This window comes from Leptonychotes weddellii, chromosome 1 (assembly GCF_054177405.1).
Source record: "Leptonychotes weddellii isolate Sample4059 chromosome 1, ASM5417740v2, whole genome shotgun sequence".
NCBI lineage: Eukaryota > Metazoa > Chordata > Mammalia > Carnivora > Phocidae > Leptonychotes > Leptonychotes weddellii.
In genome coordinates this window covers 56670941-56687412 of record NC_138369.1, presented here as the reverse complement: position 1 = coordinate 56687412, position 16472 = coordinate 56670941, and the positions used below count along the sequence as shown (strand labels likewise).

The 16472-nt window shown below is 43.6% G+C and overlaps 1 protein-coding gene across 4 annotated transcripts in view; it reads right to left on the bottom strand.

The window, feature by feature from the left end:
- Positions 1 to 16472, bottom strand: part of ITGA9 (integrin subunit alpha 9) — a 333129-nt gene that overhangs the window by 51816 nt on the left and 264841 nt on the right. For all 4 annotated transcript variants that reach the window (XM_081824368.1, XM_081824372.1, XM_081824364.1 and 1 more), the window contains 2 exons: positions 15560 to 15668; positions 10495 to 10602 (listed from right to left, as the gene is read on the bottom strand). In XM_081824368.1, coding sequence (XP_081680494.1) covers positions 10495 to 10602; positions 15560 to 15668 — 217 coding nt within the window. The remainder of the gene's footprint in view (positions 1 to 10494; positions 10603 to 15559; positions 15669 to 16472) is intronic.

Here is a 16472-nt window from a genome sequence, read left to right as displayed (position 1 = left end):
TAGAGATTTCCTGTAATTTCTTTCCAAATGGATAGCCAATTGTCTTCATATCATTTATTGTACAGGAGTCTATATAACTCCACTGTTTGGGGGTTAATTCTTTCATTAGACATTTTTTCTGCCCCTTTCTATCCTCTCCTTCTGGAACTCCAATTATGTGTATTTTTATGCATATACTTTATGGTGTCTCAGAGATCTCTGAGGCTTTGCTCATTTTTCTTTATTATTTTTTTCTTTCTGTTCTTCAGATTTGATGGTCTGCACTGATCTATCTTCAAGTTTGCTGATTCTCTGTCAGCTCAAATCTGCTACTGAGCCCCTCTAATGAATTTTACTTTCAACTCCAGAATTTCTACTTGGCTCTTTTTACAATTTCCATCTTTTATTGATATTTTCTATCTGATGAGTCATTGTTATCATACTTTCCTTTAATTCTTTAAGCATGGTTTCATTTAGTTCTCTAAACACATTTATAATAGCTGCTTTGAAGTCCTTGATGACTAAATCCAACATCTGGGTTCCTCAGAAGCAGCTTCAGTTGATTCCTTTTCTCCCCCTGCACATTGTTTACCCTGTTCTGATTTCTTCATGTTTCATAAATTCTTTTAAACTGAATGTTTTAGATATTGTGGCAACTCTGTATTCTTACCCCTGCTTTGGGAAGTGGTAGTTGCTACTTTTTTTGTTTTGCTTATTGGTTTAGTGCCTTGCTTGGACTAATTCTGTGGAGTATGTTTCTCCTGCAGTGTGTGATGTCTCTGCTCCATATTTATTTTTACACTTGTTTTATTTTTAAGCCTGGTTTCCTAGGGGTTGTCCTGGGTTGACATAACTTAGTGATCAACCAACGATTGGCCAGAGGTCATACATAAACACCTTGGCCCAGTAAGGCTTCCACCCTTAGCCAGTGGATCAGTGTGTGGCTTGCAGAATGCGTTCAAAGGTCAGGTAATTTATAAGTGTGCCCCAGCTTTTACTTTCTGCATTCACAAGGCCTCACATTCAATCAGTTGATTATCTCAGATTTCCTAGGGGATAATAACATTGTTTGCCACAGCGATACTTCTGTTTCTTATTTTTTTACAATAAAGGTTATTCATTTCTTTTTATCATCAAGACCTCTAACACTACTAAATCAAAGAAACAAAAGCAGGAGCTCATGTCTTGCTCCTCACTTAGGTGGGACAACTTCTAACATCTTAGTATCAGGTTTCTATCCCATAGGTTCTATAGGCTTCTGATGGAGGACTTTTGTCAAGTTGAAGAAGTTTCTTTCCATATCTTCCTTACGGGAAATTTTTAAAAATAACATAAATGTATGTTAAATTTAACTTTTGTCTTTTTTGGAAGTCTTCATCCTGATAATTCTTTTAATATTCTTTTTTAATTCTTTTTATATTAACAGTGAACAATGTTAATGTCTTCATAAAGAATCAATGTAGCATTCCTGGATGACACTGTACTTTACTCAGAATATGTTCTTCTTCTAACAGGAATTGCTTTGCAAACATTTATTTAGAACTTCTGTATCTGTTTTCAAAGTGAGTTTGGCCTGCAGTTTCCTGTTCTGTGTAAGTGCCCACTCTTCATTTCTAGTTAATGACCCAGAGTATGTTAGTCTCCTAGGATGAGTTTTTCATCTTTTTCTACTCTCTGGAAGAGCTTTTATAACACAGAAATTATCCATTCCTTGACCACTTAGTAGAACTTGCCTATATAGCTAGCTGGGCCTGGTGCTTTTTAAAGGTATAGGTCTTTGGCTACTTTTACATTTTTTTCTAAGGTAATTGGTCTAGTTAGACTTCATTTCATGCATTTCTTTGAGGTTTTTTTATGGGAATAAAATTGTGAAAAATAATAGAAGTTAAAAATCTTCTCTGTATGACTGTAGTTCATCATTTCTAGCGTTTTTGGCATTATCCCTCTTTTTTATTTCCTGATCAAGTTTGCTATAGGTTTGTCTGTTGTGTTGGATAACCCCCCGCCCCCATCCCCCAGCTTTTGGTTTTACTGATGTGGAATACTTTTGTTATTGTTCTTTTTATCTTTCTATATCATGACTTCCATTTTAACAATATCTTCACTTTACTTTTTTAGAGTCCAATTTATTTAATTGTCCCTTTTCTAGCTTTTATGTTTTCAATTTAGTTCACTTTTTTTTCAGTCTTTCCTGTTTTCTATGTATATGGTATTTTCCTCTGTGTGGGTTTTGTCTGCATGCCATTGGTTTTGGTATGAACAAGTTTCACTGTCCTTTATTTGTAATTTGTTCATAATTTCCTCTTTGATTTCTTATCTAAAAAGTTAATTCAAATGGTGTTCAAATATCCCCAAGTGGTTATGTTTTTGGTTGGCTGTTTGTCTAACTTTGGTTGTTAGCTTCCAAGTTTATGCACTGTGGTCTTAGAGGGTGGCCTGTAGTGCTTTGACTTTAACATTTCTATTGAGGTTTGCTTTTGTGATGTGATACATGGGTAATTTGTGAATATTTGCCTATGTTTAAAAAGAATGTGCATTCCCTATTTATGTATTAAAATCTCTACAAATTGCTCCATATACATTAGCTTCTTCAATCCTCACAATGTATTAGCCCATTTTACAGATGAGGAAAATAAGCTTAGAGAGTTTAGGTAATTTCCTCAAGGTTACCAAAAGCTGGTAAGCAGGGAACCACTACTGAAATCCAGACATGCTGACTCACTCTGTCTTGGTGTCTGTCTGTCTCTCTAAGAGATCACAATTGCTAGTTCCATTATTTAAATACTTATTATTTTATGCCTACTTGTCTGATGATATTTGAGGAAAATATATAAATTTTCCTGCAATGACTGTGACTGTCAATTACTCCTTGTATTTCAATCAGGTACTGCTTTATATGTTTTATAGCTGTGGTTGGTTACATAAAAGTTTGTTTATATTACAAATTATCAGCAGATTGTGTCTTTGGTCATTTTGAAATGCATTTTTTTTTTTTGCCCTGTTTAATGATGTTTTTTGCTTCAATTCTATTTTGTTTGCCATTAATACTGTTTACTTGCTTTCTTTTTGTTAGCATTTGCCTTTTTTTTTTTTTTTGATACATTAAGGGTCATTTTTAAAGGTGCATTTCTGATAAATAACTTATGTTTGGATTAAAAAAATCCAATCTGACAGTCTGTCATTTACTAGGGCATTTATTTCATTCATAGTTATTTTGTTTGGATTTATTCTTGACATCTTATTATATATAAATGTGTGTGTGTGTATTTATTTTTTTTTCTTCATGAGTTCCTTTAAAATTCTTGAGTGGTTTGGATGTCCTACATTATTTTTATTCTTCTAAGGAGCCATTAAAATTTTTATGTATTTAAACATTTTATTTTATCAAAGTCTTGAGCTAAGTGGTAGAGAAACTCTTCCACAAATAAGACAAGAATCTTGACTTGCTTTCACTTCCATTTTTCCTGCCTTCTAATTCTTATATTGTGATCATTTGGATCTCCATTCCAAATTGTTATAAAATAATGGAATAATAAGTTTAACTGGCTTTTTTGGAGGGTCCTTTTGTGCTATGTTATTGGGAAACCCCTCAAGTTTCCAACTCACTGCTTTGTTTTTTTCTATCCACACTACTACACAGCTCATATACTGAGGTTTTTGTTTGAGTGATCAAAATTTTAAATTTATAAAACGCTAGCTTATTCTATTTTATGGAAACTGTTTTTGCATCTCTCTGAAGACACCAATCTTGCTCATTCTAAAATCTTCTGTTCGCTTCAGTATTACACCCTCTGGTATTAGTTTTTCTTTTTTTTTTTAAATATTTAATTAATTAATTTATTTATTTGAGAGAAAGAGAGTGAGTGAGAGAGAAAGAGAGAGCATAAGCCGGGGGCGGGGGGAGGGGGAGGCAGAGGGAGAAGCAGATACCCCGCTGAGCAGGGAGCCTGATGCGGGGTTCCATCCCAGGACCCTGGGACCATGACTTGAGCCAAAGTCAGATACTTAACTGACTGAGCCACCCAGGTGCTCCAGTTATTCTTTTGATAGCAGTTGGTGCCTCTCTGTCCTAGGGTTGGTGCTCCTCATTGAGTGAGTGATTCTTGGCGATCTGCTCATCACCTGTCTGTTCTATTGACTGTGTCTGCCTCTGGTGAGTGGGAAATGGGCAGCACTCCGCGGAGGGGTGTGAAGTAGAATACAGTATGAAACACATGAGCTTTGGAGCCAGACAGACCTGGTTACACACCCAGCTCTATTGCTTACCAGCTGTGTGATGCTGGGCAAGTCTTTGAACCTGGTTCCTTAACTTAGGATAATGACCTGTCTTTGAAGAGGCTGTGTGGATTAAATTTGACAGCACATGAATACAGGCCATTAAAGCCTCAGGACAGCAGTAAATGGTATTTGTTTTTTGTCAGTTATTTAGGAGAAATTTTCTTCATTCTTTACTCTTTGATTAAATGTGATCAATTTAATGGTCCCGACACCACTTTCATTAAGAAGCTTCCCCAAATCATCCCAGGGGAAAGCAATTCAGCCCTCCATTTCTAAGTTTAAGCTTTTGTGTGGTTACTGATATATCAGGTACATCTTTCCTTTACAGGGATATAGACTCGTCACAAATTAAGTGAGGGTCCCATATCAACTGACTCATTTTGGCAGAAATTAGATCATGGGCAGCCCTGTCCGATGTGCCTGCATGAATGGGGTGGGAGGGGGGTTTACAATTTACTAAGATATATTTCTAATGGACACTGGTATTAACATCATATTGATATCAATACCCTAAATGGTGCCCTATGGCAAAGTTATTGATGTGTCTCCTTGGAAAATCATCCCTCATTCCCAAACTCTTTTACCTCCTGGAAATCAGGTCAGTTCTTCAGAACTGCTGCCCAAAAGCAAGGGCAGAGCTGGCCAGAGAGGTAGACTTTTTCAGATGGTTTTGTAGGAGGAACAAAGAATGGAATGACATTTATTTAACGTCTCTTCTAGATTAATACTAGAGTTCTTCGAAAGATCCGGACTTTCACCTAGAATATAGTTCCAGCCCTTTACTCTCTTTAAGCTGTCATTTAGGACTTTCTTCCTTCTTGCATATTTACAAGAGCCAAACTCCAAAGCCTCCTCTTCCAGCATCAGAAAGCTGTTCACAGACAGGTTTTCAGTGTCAACAAGAAAAGATTGAGTCTTGAGACAAACCTCCATCCTTGCCCTTCAACTTCATACTTTGGGAGTGAGACTTAACTTTTGCTCTATGTTTCATAGCTACATATAATTTTGCGGTGGGACGACCATCTGAGTTCCAATGGCCTCCCATCCACAAGCCATAAAGCTTGTGACATATGTGCTAAGTTGGTTTTTCTGAGGCCCGGGCCCAGGGGCTCTGCTAAAAGGCTCGTCTGTGCAGAGAGACTACAACAAAGTGAAGCCATTACATTTCCCAGGCCCATTCTCATCAAGCTGTGTGAGAGGTCATATCCTCACTTGAAACAGGAACCTTCTCTAAGGAGCAAAGGTTTGCCTTGCATGGGCTGTCTGGCCCACAGAAGCCACTGCCCTCTGCAGCAGCCCAGGGTCATTTCTTGGCCACATCCATGTGTGCTTAGACAGCCTCTGGTATCAGCGGGCTTGGCCTTCCCCATTTCTAAGTCAGGAGAAATGAAGGAGCAGATCCACAAGTGCACAGAAATGATGCACCCCAGAAGGAATGATTAACTTACCAACTGTCACAGGAAATGACTGTAATGTAGTACTTCCTGTCACACTGCCCAGATATCTAACTGCGGTATACTCTGGAGAAGGTGTAAAGAATGCTTACCTTTGCCTATTTGTGTAAGAGCTAGGGCACAGAGAATTGAGGACCAGATCCTGTCTCCATTGAACACTTAAAACTAGTGACCTTTCCCTCTGTCTGGAATGTTCTCCCCTTCACATGTTCTTCCGATGAACTACTACACATCCTCTTAAGCCCTGACTCAGAGAGTCTGCATTTCCTGTGCCCTTCCCAGGGTGGGATTTGCACCTTTGTACTGTCCCTGGTTCTGGGCATGCCCCTATGACTGCGTCTGTTCCATGGTATTGCAATGTTTTCTAGGTCGCTCTCCTGCACGACTGACTTTCTGGGAGTGCTGTGTGACTTATTTGTCTTACAGAGCCTGGCACATAATGGGTGATTTTTCTGCTGGTGTTTGCAGAAGAAATCCAGAATGATTTATGATTTGCAATGATTTTGTCTTACACAGACTAAAGAAGTCTGTCATTTCTCCCCTCTTGCACACTCTTTCTTTCATGGTTATTCCAACTTGGCTTCCATATTCACAGTGGCTTACCCACACTTTTGCTATGCAGAGGGAAGTCCGTGTGTCCCGACAGGGCGCCGCACAACCCCAACGGGTGGGAGGCAATGGAAATTAACAGTCTTTTCTCAGACCACGCTATGGCTTGGTTTCTAAATAGAACACAGGCAGCGTGGAGGGGCTTAGGACATTTGCTATAAGGAAAGATCATGAACCACAGCCAGGAGTAGGAAGTGGTCACACTTCCTTAGGCTCCCTAGAAAAATCTCTCCCATGCAAGCAAAGGCACTCTCCACTCACAGGCAGCTGGACCTTAAGAAACCCTGCAGGAAAAAAAACAAGAGTCTTTGGTGCAGCCTAGAGGCAGGTCTGTCCTGCCCAGGGATCACAGCTGCAGCCTCAGAGGCATCTGGATGAATTCTGAACCAACAGTTGGAAAACTGTGCCACAGGCTCAGGGCTATAGGTGGGGTGATGGCCCAGGACTTGTGGGAACAGCATGCCCACCCTTAGCATTCTATACGGATGAGGACCACAGGTAAAGCAGATACCAAGGGCACTGTGAGAGCAAGAGAAACAATCTGAGGGGCCCACGGAGTGTGGGGAGGGAAGACAGATGGGCCCTCTCTCAACTGCCCCTGGGCTTCAGTTGGCTTAACAGGTTGCTGGTGGCTGGCTGCTCAGTAGCCTGTCCAAGACTACAGACTGGTGGTGCTGAGAATGGGGTGGGGAAGGAATGCCACCAGGCAGTAGGGGCATCTCCTGGTGCAGTAAGGGCTATGAGGACTGGTTTCTCCCAAAAGGAGTAAGTTCAACTGGCACCAAGCCACCCAAAACTCCTGAAGGAAAGCCCTGCTCCATTCCAAGTCCCAGAAGGCCAAAGTGGAGAATGGCATGAGTGTTAGGAGCCCCACCCACCCCAGTGAGCATCCTCGGGCTCTGCTGAGGAAGGGACGGGCTGAGGCTGGGAACTTGCTGAGCTGCAGGACCCCCTCGCTCTCAGCTCTGTGGGCTTTAGGGCAGAGGGCGTGCTGCCTACTGGCCTGAAACAAGTACCCGGGGACCCTTGCCTCATCACTGCATGGCACCACACATCAACTCTGCTTTCCCAGTGTCACGGTAAGCCAGTCTTCACTACTTGCTTAGGGAGATTTGCCAGCGAGTTGGATTTTCCATGCTGTGAAAATGCCATAAGCCTCTGACCATGGGTTGGTGTATCCAACTGAAGGCTTGGCCATTCTTGAGAATTCTGTTACAGACTTTGTGAAAATTCTCAGTACCGTCCTGAAAATCCAAAGGGTTTGCTTCTGAGAACTCAATGGAATGAAGCTAGCCGATACCACTTGGGTTTTTGAGGGCCCACTCAGCTAGACGAACAGTCATGCAGTTCTGCAAATCTTCAGGAAAACCACTTCTCATACCTCCCAAGTGAGCCAGCTATTTATAAATGTGTTCCAAAGTCCATTGCAGTGGCTTTTCCTTGGTCTGATGATTAGTAGAGAGAAAAGGGGGGATAGTCGGTTCTGAGATACCCTTAGAATCTGAGTGACTTAAATTTCCTGTTTGGCTCAATAAATAATTTTGTCTGTGAAGAAAAAATTCTCTGTACAACACTATAGATATTTCTGTGAACAACTCTCCGAGCATGCTCCAGAGGAAAATACTGCCGGACGCTGGGGAATAGGTAGAATGGTTGGTATGATTAATAATATCTAAGAGGGTAGACAAGAGTACGTGTAACCTTATGCTAAGCAAACCATGGTACGCTGTGGTTACAGAACACTGGGGCTTTTCTTCTTTGGTTTTAGCAAAGCTCACAGACACAGGCACTTGATGGAGCACGAGTGGAATATCGTGAGGGATGGAAAAGATGGAGTGGGCAACTCAGGAGGGGTGACCTGCTCTACATTTGACCTTTCATGTGGTCCAGGTTTTCAGGCCACGTGAGCCATGAGGACAGCAATTCCAGACACTGCTATCACCGTCACGTAATGCTTTCTGTGCCTCCTGTGGGCAGCATCCTCTTCAATGGTAGGCTCAGATGTGTGACGGGCCGTTGGCCTTGCTGCCCCGATTTTTAAGCTATCAATGGAGAGACTGCCCCTTTGTGTGGCTAGCTGTCCCTCACGTGCCCATATGAAGAGCACTGATCCATGATTCTCTCAGCGTGACTGCATGCATTCTCCTTGTGCAGTGACCCACTCAAGCTTCCTGTGCCAGTCCTTCCCAGGAGGGGTCACCCTCACACCCAGCCACTGGAGACTGTGAAGCACTCTGAGGCACTTCTGCTTTTTTTTTTTAAAGACCTTTTTTAAAAAAAGATTTCATCTGAGAGAGAGAGACAGAGAGAGAGAGAGGGCATGCGTGGGGTGAAGGGCGGAGGGAGAAGCAGGCTCCCCACTGATCAGGGAGCCCGATGTGGGGCTCGATCCCACGACCCTGAGATCATAACCTGAGCTGAAGGCAGATGCTTAAGCGACTGAGCCACCCAGGTGTCCCACTCTGAGGTAATTCTTAACGGTATGAAACTTTTCCTGAATTCACACAGACCGAGTAAACAAGTCTGTTTTATACTGTAGATTTTTTTCTTTCAGCCCACAAATATTTACTGGGCATATACTACATGCCAAGCATTGTACTAGGGCCTGGAGATACAGTAGTGAGCAGAGAGAAACCCCTGTCCTTATACTGTAGGGGGCCAGGAGGAGGCAGAGAAACGGGTCAAATATGGAAATACATGGAATGTCAGCTGGTGATGGTGAACTATGAGCAGGAAAGGGGCACGAGGAATGCTGGGACCGAGGCTGGGCAGAGACGGTGTCCCTGGGAAGCTGGGATTTGAGCCCACAGCTGAAGGAAGTGAGTGAGGAGGTCATGTGGCTCTCTGAAGGAAGGGTGTCTGAGTAGAGGGAAGATCGAGTGCAAGTTCTGGAGGTGGGAGAGTGTCTGCTGTGCTCTAGGACAAGCAAGGGATGGCATGTTGGGGGAAGAAAGAGTGGGAAAGGAGGAGGAAATGTGGTCAGAGAGTGTCAGGGACAGACGGTGGGGCCAGCTGGGGTGCTGGAAGACTCTGGGGGGTGGGTAAGCCATTGGAGGGGTCTGACCTGTGGAGTGACGTGACCTGACTTGCATTTTGGAAGGCTCACTCTGCTGCTGGGCCAGAAACAGACTGCAGGGGGCCAGGACAGAAGCAGGGACACCAGGGAGGGGCTCCTGCAATAACTGAGGGCAGGTGATGTCTCCCGGGAATGGGGTGCTGGCAACGGAGGTGGAAAAAATGGTAACGTTCTGATTTGTTGTGAACGCGGAGACATTAGGGCTGCCAGTGGATCAGATGTGAGATGTGGGAAGAGAGGTGTCAAGGATGATCCAAAGTCTCTGACCTGAGTAAGTGGCAAGACTGAGTAGGCATTTGCTAAGACGGGGAAGGCTGTGGAAGAAGCAGGTTTGGAAGGGTACCACTGAGAGTTCTCTTTTGGATAAGATCGAGATTTGTCAGGCATCAAGGTAGAGATGGCCTGAAGGTGGTTGACTATCAAAGTCTGGATTTCATGGGAGAGGTCTGGGCTGCAGAGGAATATCTGATGTCATCAGTACACGCTGAATATAAAGCCACGAGTCTGGGTGACATCTCGGAGATTGAGTGCAGACAGAAGGCACTACTGATGTTGGGGAGATGAGGAGAAAAGCCAGTGCGAAAGGAAGAACCAAGGGAATGTGATGTCATGGAAGCCACAGAGACTGTTTCAAGGAGGTGGGCAGGAACGATCACATATTAATAGTCAAGCTTCCCTTGAGACAAAATCTACAGTGGACTCAGGATTGAGTAGAACTGCATATTCAGGATATAAACTTGAGTTTCAATCTACACTTCCATCTTATGAACTAATCCTTCATCCTCCAGGCCTCAGTGACCCTTTGAGAATCTTCATGTATACTGTGGATCTTCCCCTCAGAAAAATGCAATCAGATACACCTAAGGTTGCCAGGAGTTCCCTGTGCCAGAAAAGTCCATCCCGGAAGTCATGTTCATAACCAACCCTTCTCCATCCCCAGAGAGGTCTTCTTATGACATTAACCAGTGTCTCAGAGCCGAAATTCAGGTGTTGAGGGTCTCCTGGCTTCTCCAGGTATGTTTCCAAAGGTTAGAATGAATTGAACTTTCTGGGTTGGTTCAAGTCTGAAAGCAACAGTGACGACAAGCGAGAACTCACCACCATCTCCTGGACATGAAACATCTCTGCACCTCCAGATGACAGTCGATTGGGGAAAGCGATGCTGACAGATGACCCAGGAAGGGTGCTTGGCCCGGTGTTATAGACCTGTGGGTGTGAGACACACAGCACATTTTAATAGAAATACAGACCTTCATTTCACTGCATGCAGTAGATACTTCCACAGAGACTGTAGGGTTTAGGATCCAAAAGGTCATGACTTCAAGTGTACTGAAATATCGAATAATGGCAGACTTTAATGAAACAGAAATCCTTCCAATACGAATTTAAAACCCCCAAACTTTCAAATTACCTTATTCCCTTTCATCATGTTCTTGCCTTCTTCCTGCTAAAAATTATATTTCTTTTTACATACCTAGAAATTACTCATAGACTATTACACTTGGTGGGAATATAGACATAATGTGGTCCAGTGGTTCTCAAACTTTAGCATATATCAGGATAACCAGATGGGCTTGTTAAAACATATACTGGGGGAGGGTCATGCCCAGAGTTTCTGAAGTAGATCTGGTGGGGGACGGTGAGGGGACTTAAGGATATGCATTTCTAGTAAAAGTTCCCAGGAGATGCTGATGCTACTGGCCCAGGAACTGTACTTTGAGAAGCACTAATCTGGTCCAAGCTCTGCCTTTTACAGTTTGAGATAACTGAGAAGACAAAGTAGATTGTCCCCAAGCCAAATGGTGTAACTTACAGAAAGGGCTGTTCTTACACGATCCAGATGATCGGGTTTCTCTGTAACTTACAGCTAATCCCTTGCTAATCCTGTTTGAGGACCTCTGTGCACCTCTCTTCTGCCCCAGCATTTGGTCCTGTAAAACTTTACCTTCTCATCCCCCCCACAGTCCTCCCTGTTTTCTGTCTCCATTGGCCCATCATCTCCTGAGAAATGAGAGAAAGATGGCAGCCACCCCACCAAGAGACAGATAAGGGAAAGGAGATGGAGCAAAGGTTGAGCATGAAACTCAAGGAAGAAATGGAATATGAAGGAGAATAAAAAAGATGGGTAGATGTGTAGAGACAGAGAGTAGATTGGGGGTTGCCTAGGGCTGGAGTAGGGGGATATGGTCAGCAGAAGAATGGCCTCCAAAGATGTCCACGTCCCCAAATCCATGGACCCTGTGAATATGCTACATGGCAAGGGGGAACTAAGGTCGCTATTCAGTAGTCCTTAAAATGAAGAGATTACCTTGGACGAGTCAGGTGGGTGTAATGTAATCACAAGGGTCCTTATACAGGGAAGAGGGAGACTGTCAGAATCAGGGAGGTGGACTGTGAGAAAGATGTAGCTGGCCATTGTTGGCTCTGAAGGTGAAGGGGACCCTGAGTCAAAGAGTGTAGCAGTCTGGAGAAGAAGCTGGAAAAGGTAAAACAGATTCTCCCCTAGCAGCTCCAGAAAGGAACCCAGGCCTGCTGATACCCTGATTTTAGCCCAGTGAGACCCATGTTGGACTTCTGACCACTAGAACTACACAGTAATACATTTCTATTGTATTCAGCCCCTGAGTTTGTGGTAATTTCTTACAGCCCAGGAGGAAACTAACGTAGCGAGTGACTGCTCAAGGGTATGGAGTTCCTTTTTAGGGATGATGAAAATGTTCTAAAATTAGATTATGGTGATGGTTGCACAATTCTATAAACACACTAAAAGTCATTGTACTGTACGCTTTAAATGGGTGAGCTTCAAGGTAGGTAAATGAGATCCCCAAAAAGATGCTATTGTTTAAAAAAACATGGGTGAAGCAAGAGAGAGAAGAACCTGGATGCTTGCTCTGTGACCTGGGGGCTAGAGAGAGAAATCAGGCATTCAAGGCATCTCTGAAGTTGGGGTCAACAGAGCAAAGCTGGGAGGTGAATGGAAATATAGCCAGGTCTTCACACCCGACAGAACGTATAAGGATCTAGGCTGCAGCCAGTTCTTCCCTAGAAAAGCATGTGTTCATTTTTTGCAATAGTCGGGTTCTGCTTCAAAGCACAAAAATGATGGAGCGGACGAGGGGTCCCTGCCAACCCTTGATTCAAAAAGAACAAAATTCACCAAAGACAACAACCCTGAGTCACAAGAGAAGGAAGGAATATCTAACCACAACTGAAATAACTAATTTGAAGTGAAACACGAGACTACAGAATTGCAAAGATAACTACTGACATGTCTGGGAAATCCCAGCGAAAGCAGGAGGTGGGGGAGGAAAGAAGAGAGTGGGTTTGCTTTGCACGCTTTCACTCACTATAGCCAGCCGGGTGAGAGAGCCCGTGTTACCATATTCATTTATTCTTAACACATGTCTTAACATTTGATTCTCTGCATATGTTCCTGAGCAGCACCTGCATTATTTTTCATCGTTCTTTTTCAGGTAAGAAAAATGATGGACTCTCGATGGAAAAAAAAAAAAAAAAGCCTATCAATGGTCAGCACATTATCATGTTGCTGTTAAGAAAACTTTGATGGAATGTAGGAACCAGGCCAAAGACTAGTATTTCTGCCTTTCTCCCATCTGCATCTGCAGTGAAGTCTTTAAACCATCTCATAGCTTGTTGAATACCAGCTTTTAAAAGGCAAAAAAATCACTGTATGTGGAAAGTCCTGTGCTCTTCATCAGGAGTGATGCTATCAGAGTAAGGACATATAGGAGAGTTTTATCTACATTCCTGATCCCACACTCCACAACTAGATCCATCTCTTGGTCATTATCGCTGTCAACCTGGCCCATGGCCCTCCTGCATGATAGTCAAAATAATGACGATTGTATCAGAAAATGAGTCATCAGAGCATTCTCAAGCAAACAGTCAGCTTTGCTGACACAAAAGGATCTCCTTTCCATCAATGACATACACTATCCATCTTTCGGACCCAGCGGACTCTCTTAATCCTGAACGGAATGCTGTGTACTTCCTCAGGCAAACTGATAATCAAGAGGTTTATCTAAGGGGCATGCCCATCACTCATCCCTGGCCCCATTCTCTAGCCTGTATCCTAGGTCAGGTCAGATGTGAAGAAAGCTCTTTGCTTGAATACCAAACTTTAAGCTCCCTGTAAAGATGCCTTCAGAGAAACACGACTTAACTATATGCCCTCAAGATTGATTTTTCTATCTTCCTTTCCTTTCCTTCTTTCCTTTCTTTCTTCCTTCCTTCCTTCCCCATCCCCTCCCCTCCCTTCTCCTCCTCCCTTCCCTTCCCTTCCCTTCCCTCCCTTCCTTTCTAGAGGGTGGTAAGAAGATTTTCGGATCTCTTGTATAACTCCGACTCTTCCTTGCCTTCTCCTTTAACACCTATACCTTCTTCATTACATGGTGTGTGTCCTTTGGACCCTTCTGAATCATTTTCTGGACTGTATCTTTTGTTGTAAGATACCTCAAAAACTCCAAGAGTGGGTAAGTAATTAAAATTAAAATGATTTAAATGAAATCACTCCATCTGGTCTTTATCTGTTTTCTATCCAATTGCAAAAAGCAGTGGGGAAAAAGAAACTACCTCTGAGCAGCAGTTCAGAAACACAGGGGTCCTACTCACAGTGATCACTGTGAGGTCTCAAAAGCAGGTCTAAGCCCATCTTCCCCTTTTCCCTGGAAACTGAGCATAGGGTAGGGCTTAGCTGGTCAGGAGGTGCCTTCTCTCCTAGCTGGGGACATGTGTTCTCCAATCATGGTTTCAGAGGAACACTTTAGAGAGAGGGAGACCATTGTTTGTGAGAGCCCACAAATGTCTCGCTGCCTCTTTCTCTGGACCCACACCCCATGATTACGTCTCATCCCTTCGGTCCACCTAGGAGTGGCCACGGGGAAAGAAAATAGTCATTATTGGCCACAGCAGTCGATGCCAGACCAGGAAACCACCTTCTCCATGGGGAGGAATGGGGAAGAGGCAGGGAACAGCTCTGGGAGAGACACTGCACGTAGGTTAGAGGGCACCATGGGTGAGCCAGGCCCATCTCCTTCACTTCATCAACAGCTCCTGGCGGAATGCTTGGGCACACCGGGTTGTCCAGTACGAGCCTGACCCATTCTTGTCAACTGAGGACAAGGGACTGGATGAGGCTGAGGTCCTTCTAGCTTAACATGCAAAGATGCTCATGTTGAACAGTGCTGGCCTGAGAATTTATACTTCACAGCAGGGCTCAGCAAACTGTGGCCTGCAGGCCAAATCTGTCCAGCCCCTGTTTTTGCACAGCCTGCAAGCTAAGAATGGTTTTACATTTTTAAATAGTTGGAAAAATATTTTTAAAAAGAGTAACATTTCATGACATGTGAGGATAATATAAAATCCCGAATTCAGTGCTCATCACTTCAGTTTCGTTTGTGCATAACCTCTGGCTGCTTTGGCATGTCGGCAGCGTAGTTGAACAGTTGCTACAGACAGTATATGGCCCGCCAAGCCTAAAATACTTACCTGCTGGCCCTTTACAGAACATGTCTGCCCACCCTGGCCTAGAGAAGGAAGAGTGTTCTTCATGATGTCCAGGGTCCACACGGAGTGGACCTGCTGAAAATGATGCTTATGTGACTGGGGAGAGACAGCCATGGCTCTGTGAGGGAGCAGCATGCTGCCTTCCCTGGGGAGTATATGCATTCTCTATTCTCACACTGCTCTGCTATTCTGAATGCCTGTCCCTCTGCGGGAGGAGTGGGGTCCAGGCGGGGTCGGCATGGAGAGCCCCAGGAGAGAGAGGACACGGCAAGTGCACGGGACTGCCCTGCCCATAAGGTGAATAATGACGGAGAACTGAAAGGGGCCCTTTGGGGCCATTTGGGTTGGGATGTTGGCCAGAGGCCTTCTTGGGGAAAGAGAGTGTTTATCATGCAGTGTTCCTTCCAAGAGCTGAGAAGCAGAGGGATCTACACAACAGAGTACCAGACAGGGAAGAGATTAATTTTGTGTGGTTACACAAAACACATATACACATACGCTACACTCCAGCCAACCAGGCTGGGACAAGTTTCTCCTGGAAAGAGCCTGGCTCTTTAGCTGCCTTTCAGTAGAAGACCTATCCCTGTGGGCCCTTCTGTTGCCACGAGTGACAGAGACTGTCTCCAGGGGTGGGTACCTGAAGGGTGATGTTGAGGGGCTGGAAATGACATTCCAGGTCATCCAGCTGAATGAAGTTGGAGGCATCCACAGACTCGCCGTACACAAAGGAGGTTGGAGACATGATTCTGAAAGAGGAAAGCATTTAATCCATCATCCTAAATCTCGGTCAAGCAACCCATGGTCACAGCTGTCCTGAGAACCCAAACACCTGTCTCTGTTTAATCTAGAACTTTGTTCCCTCCAGTGTCTTCACCAAACCCTTCCCTTCTGGAATTGTTACTTCTTTGTCCTACAAATGGACACAGCCAGACCTATGTTTCCTAAACAGAAGTTTCCAGGAATGTCTTCTCATCTTAGGTCAACTCCAATAAGCTACATATATAAATAGGTACTGGGATTACATTTCTAAAATGAGGAGGAAGACAATGGTAGCTTTGATTTCAGGTTTTGTTTTTTTTTAAACTGGATGACAGAATTATACATGTTCTATCATTTCAAAAACATTTTGTGGACCGAGGAAGATTATGGCAAGTTTTTAAGAAATAAATATAAATGAATTATATATTTAACATCCTAAACCCCGCTCTGTGACAAATTCACTAAAAAATTTAAATTTGTCAGACTACCAAAACCACTAGAAATTAGGTATTAAAAGTTGGGTCTGTTCAATGATAGCATTTTTCTTCAGATTTCAAACCGTGGCTACTGAAGATGTGATTAAGAATTCAAGCTCAGTCTGTAGTGAATGCTTTTCAACACTGTCCATATGAACAAGCCCGAGATGAGACCAAGCCCGGACTCACTTAAATTCCCAAAGAATGGATTCTAGGTTAGATTCTAGAAGCTGCTCACGTGCCCAGACACAGTCATGTAAGATTTTCGGTACCAAGTCTGAATGGACAGAAATTCTACTTTCAATTTAAATGTAT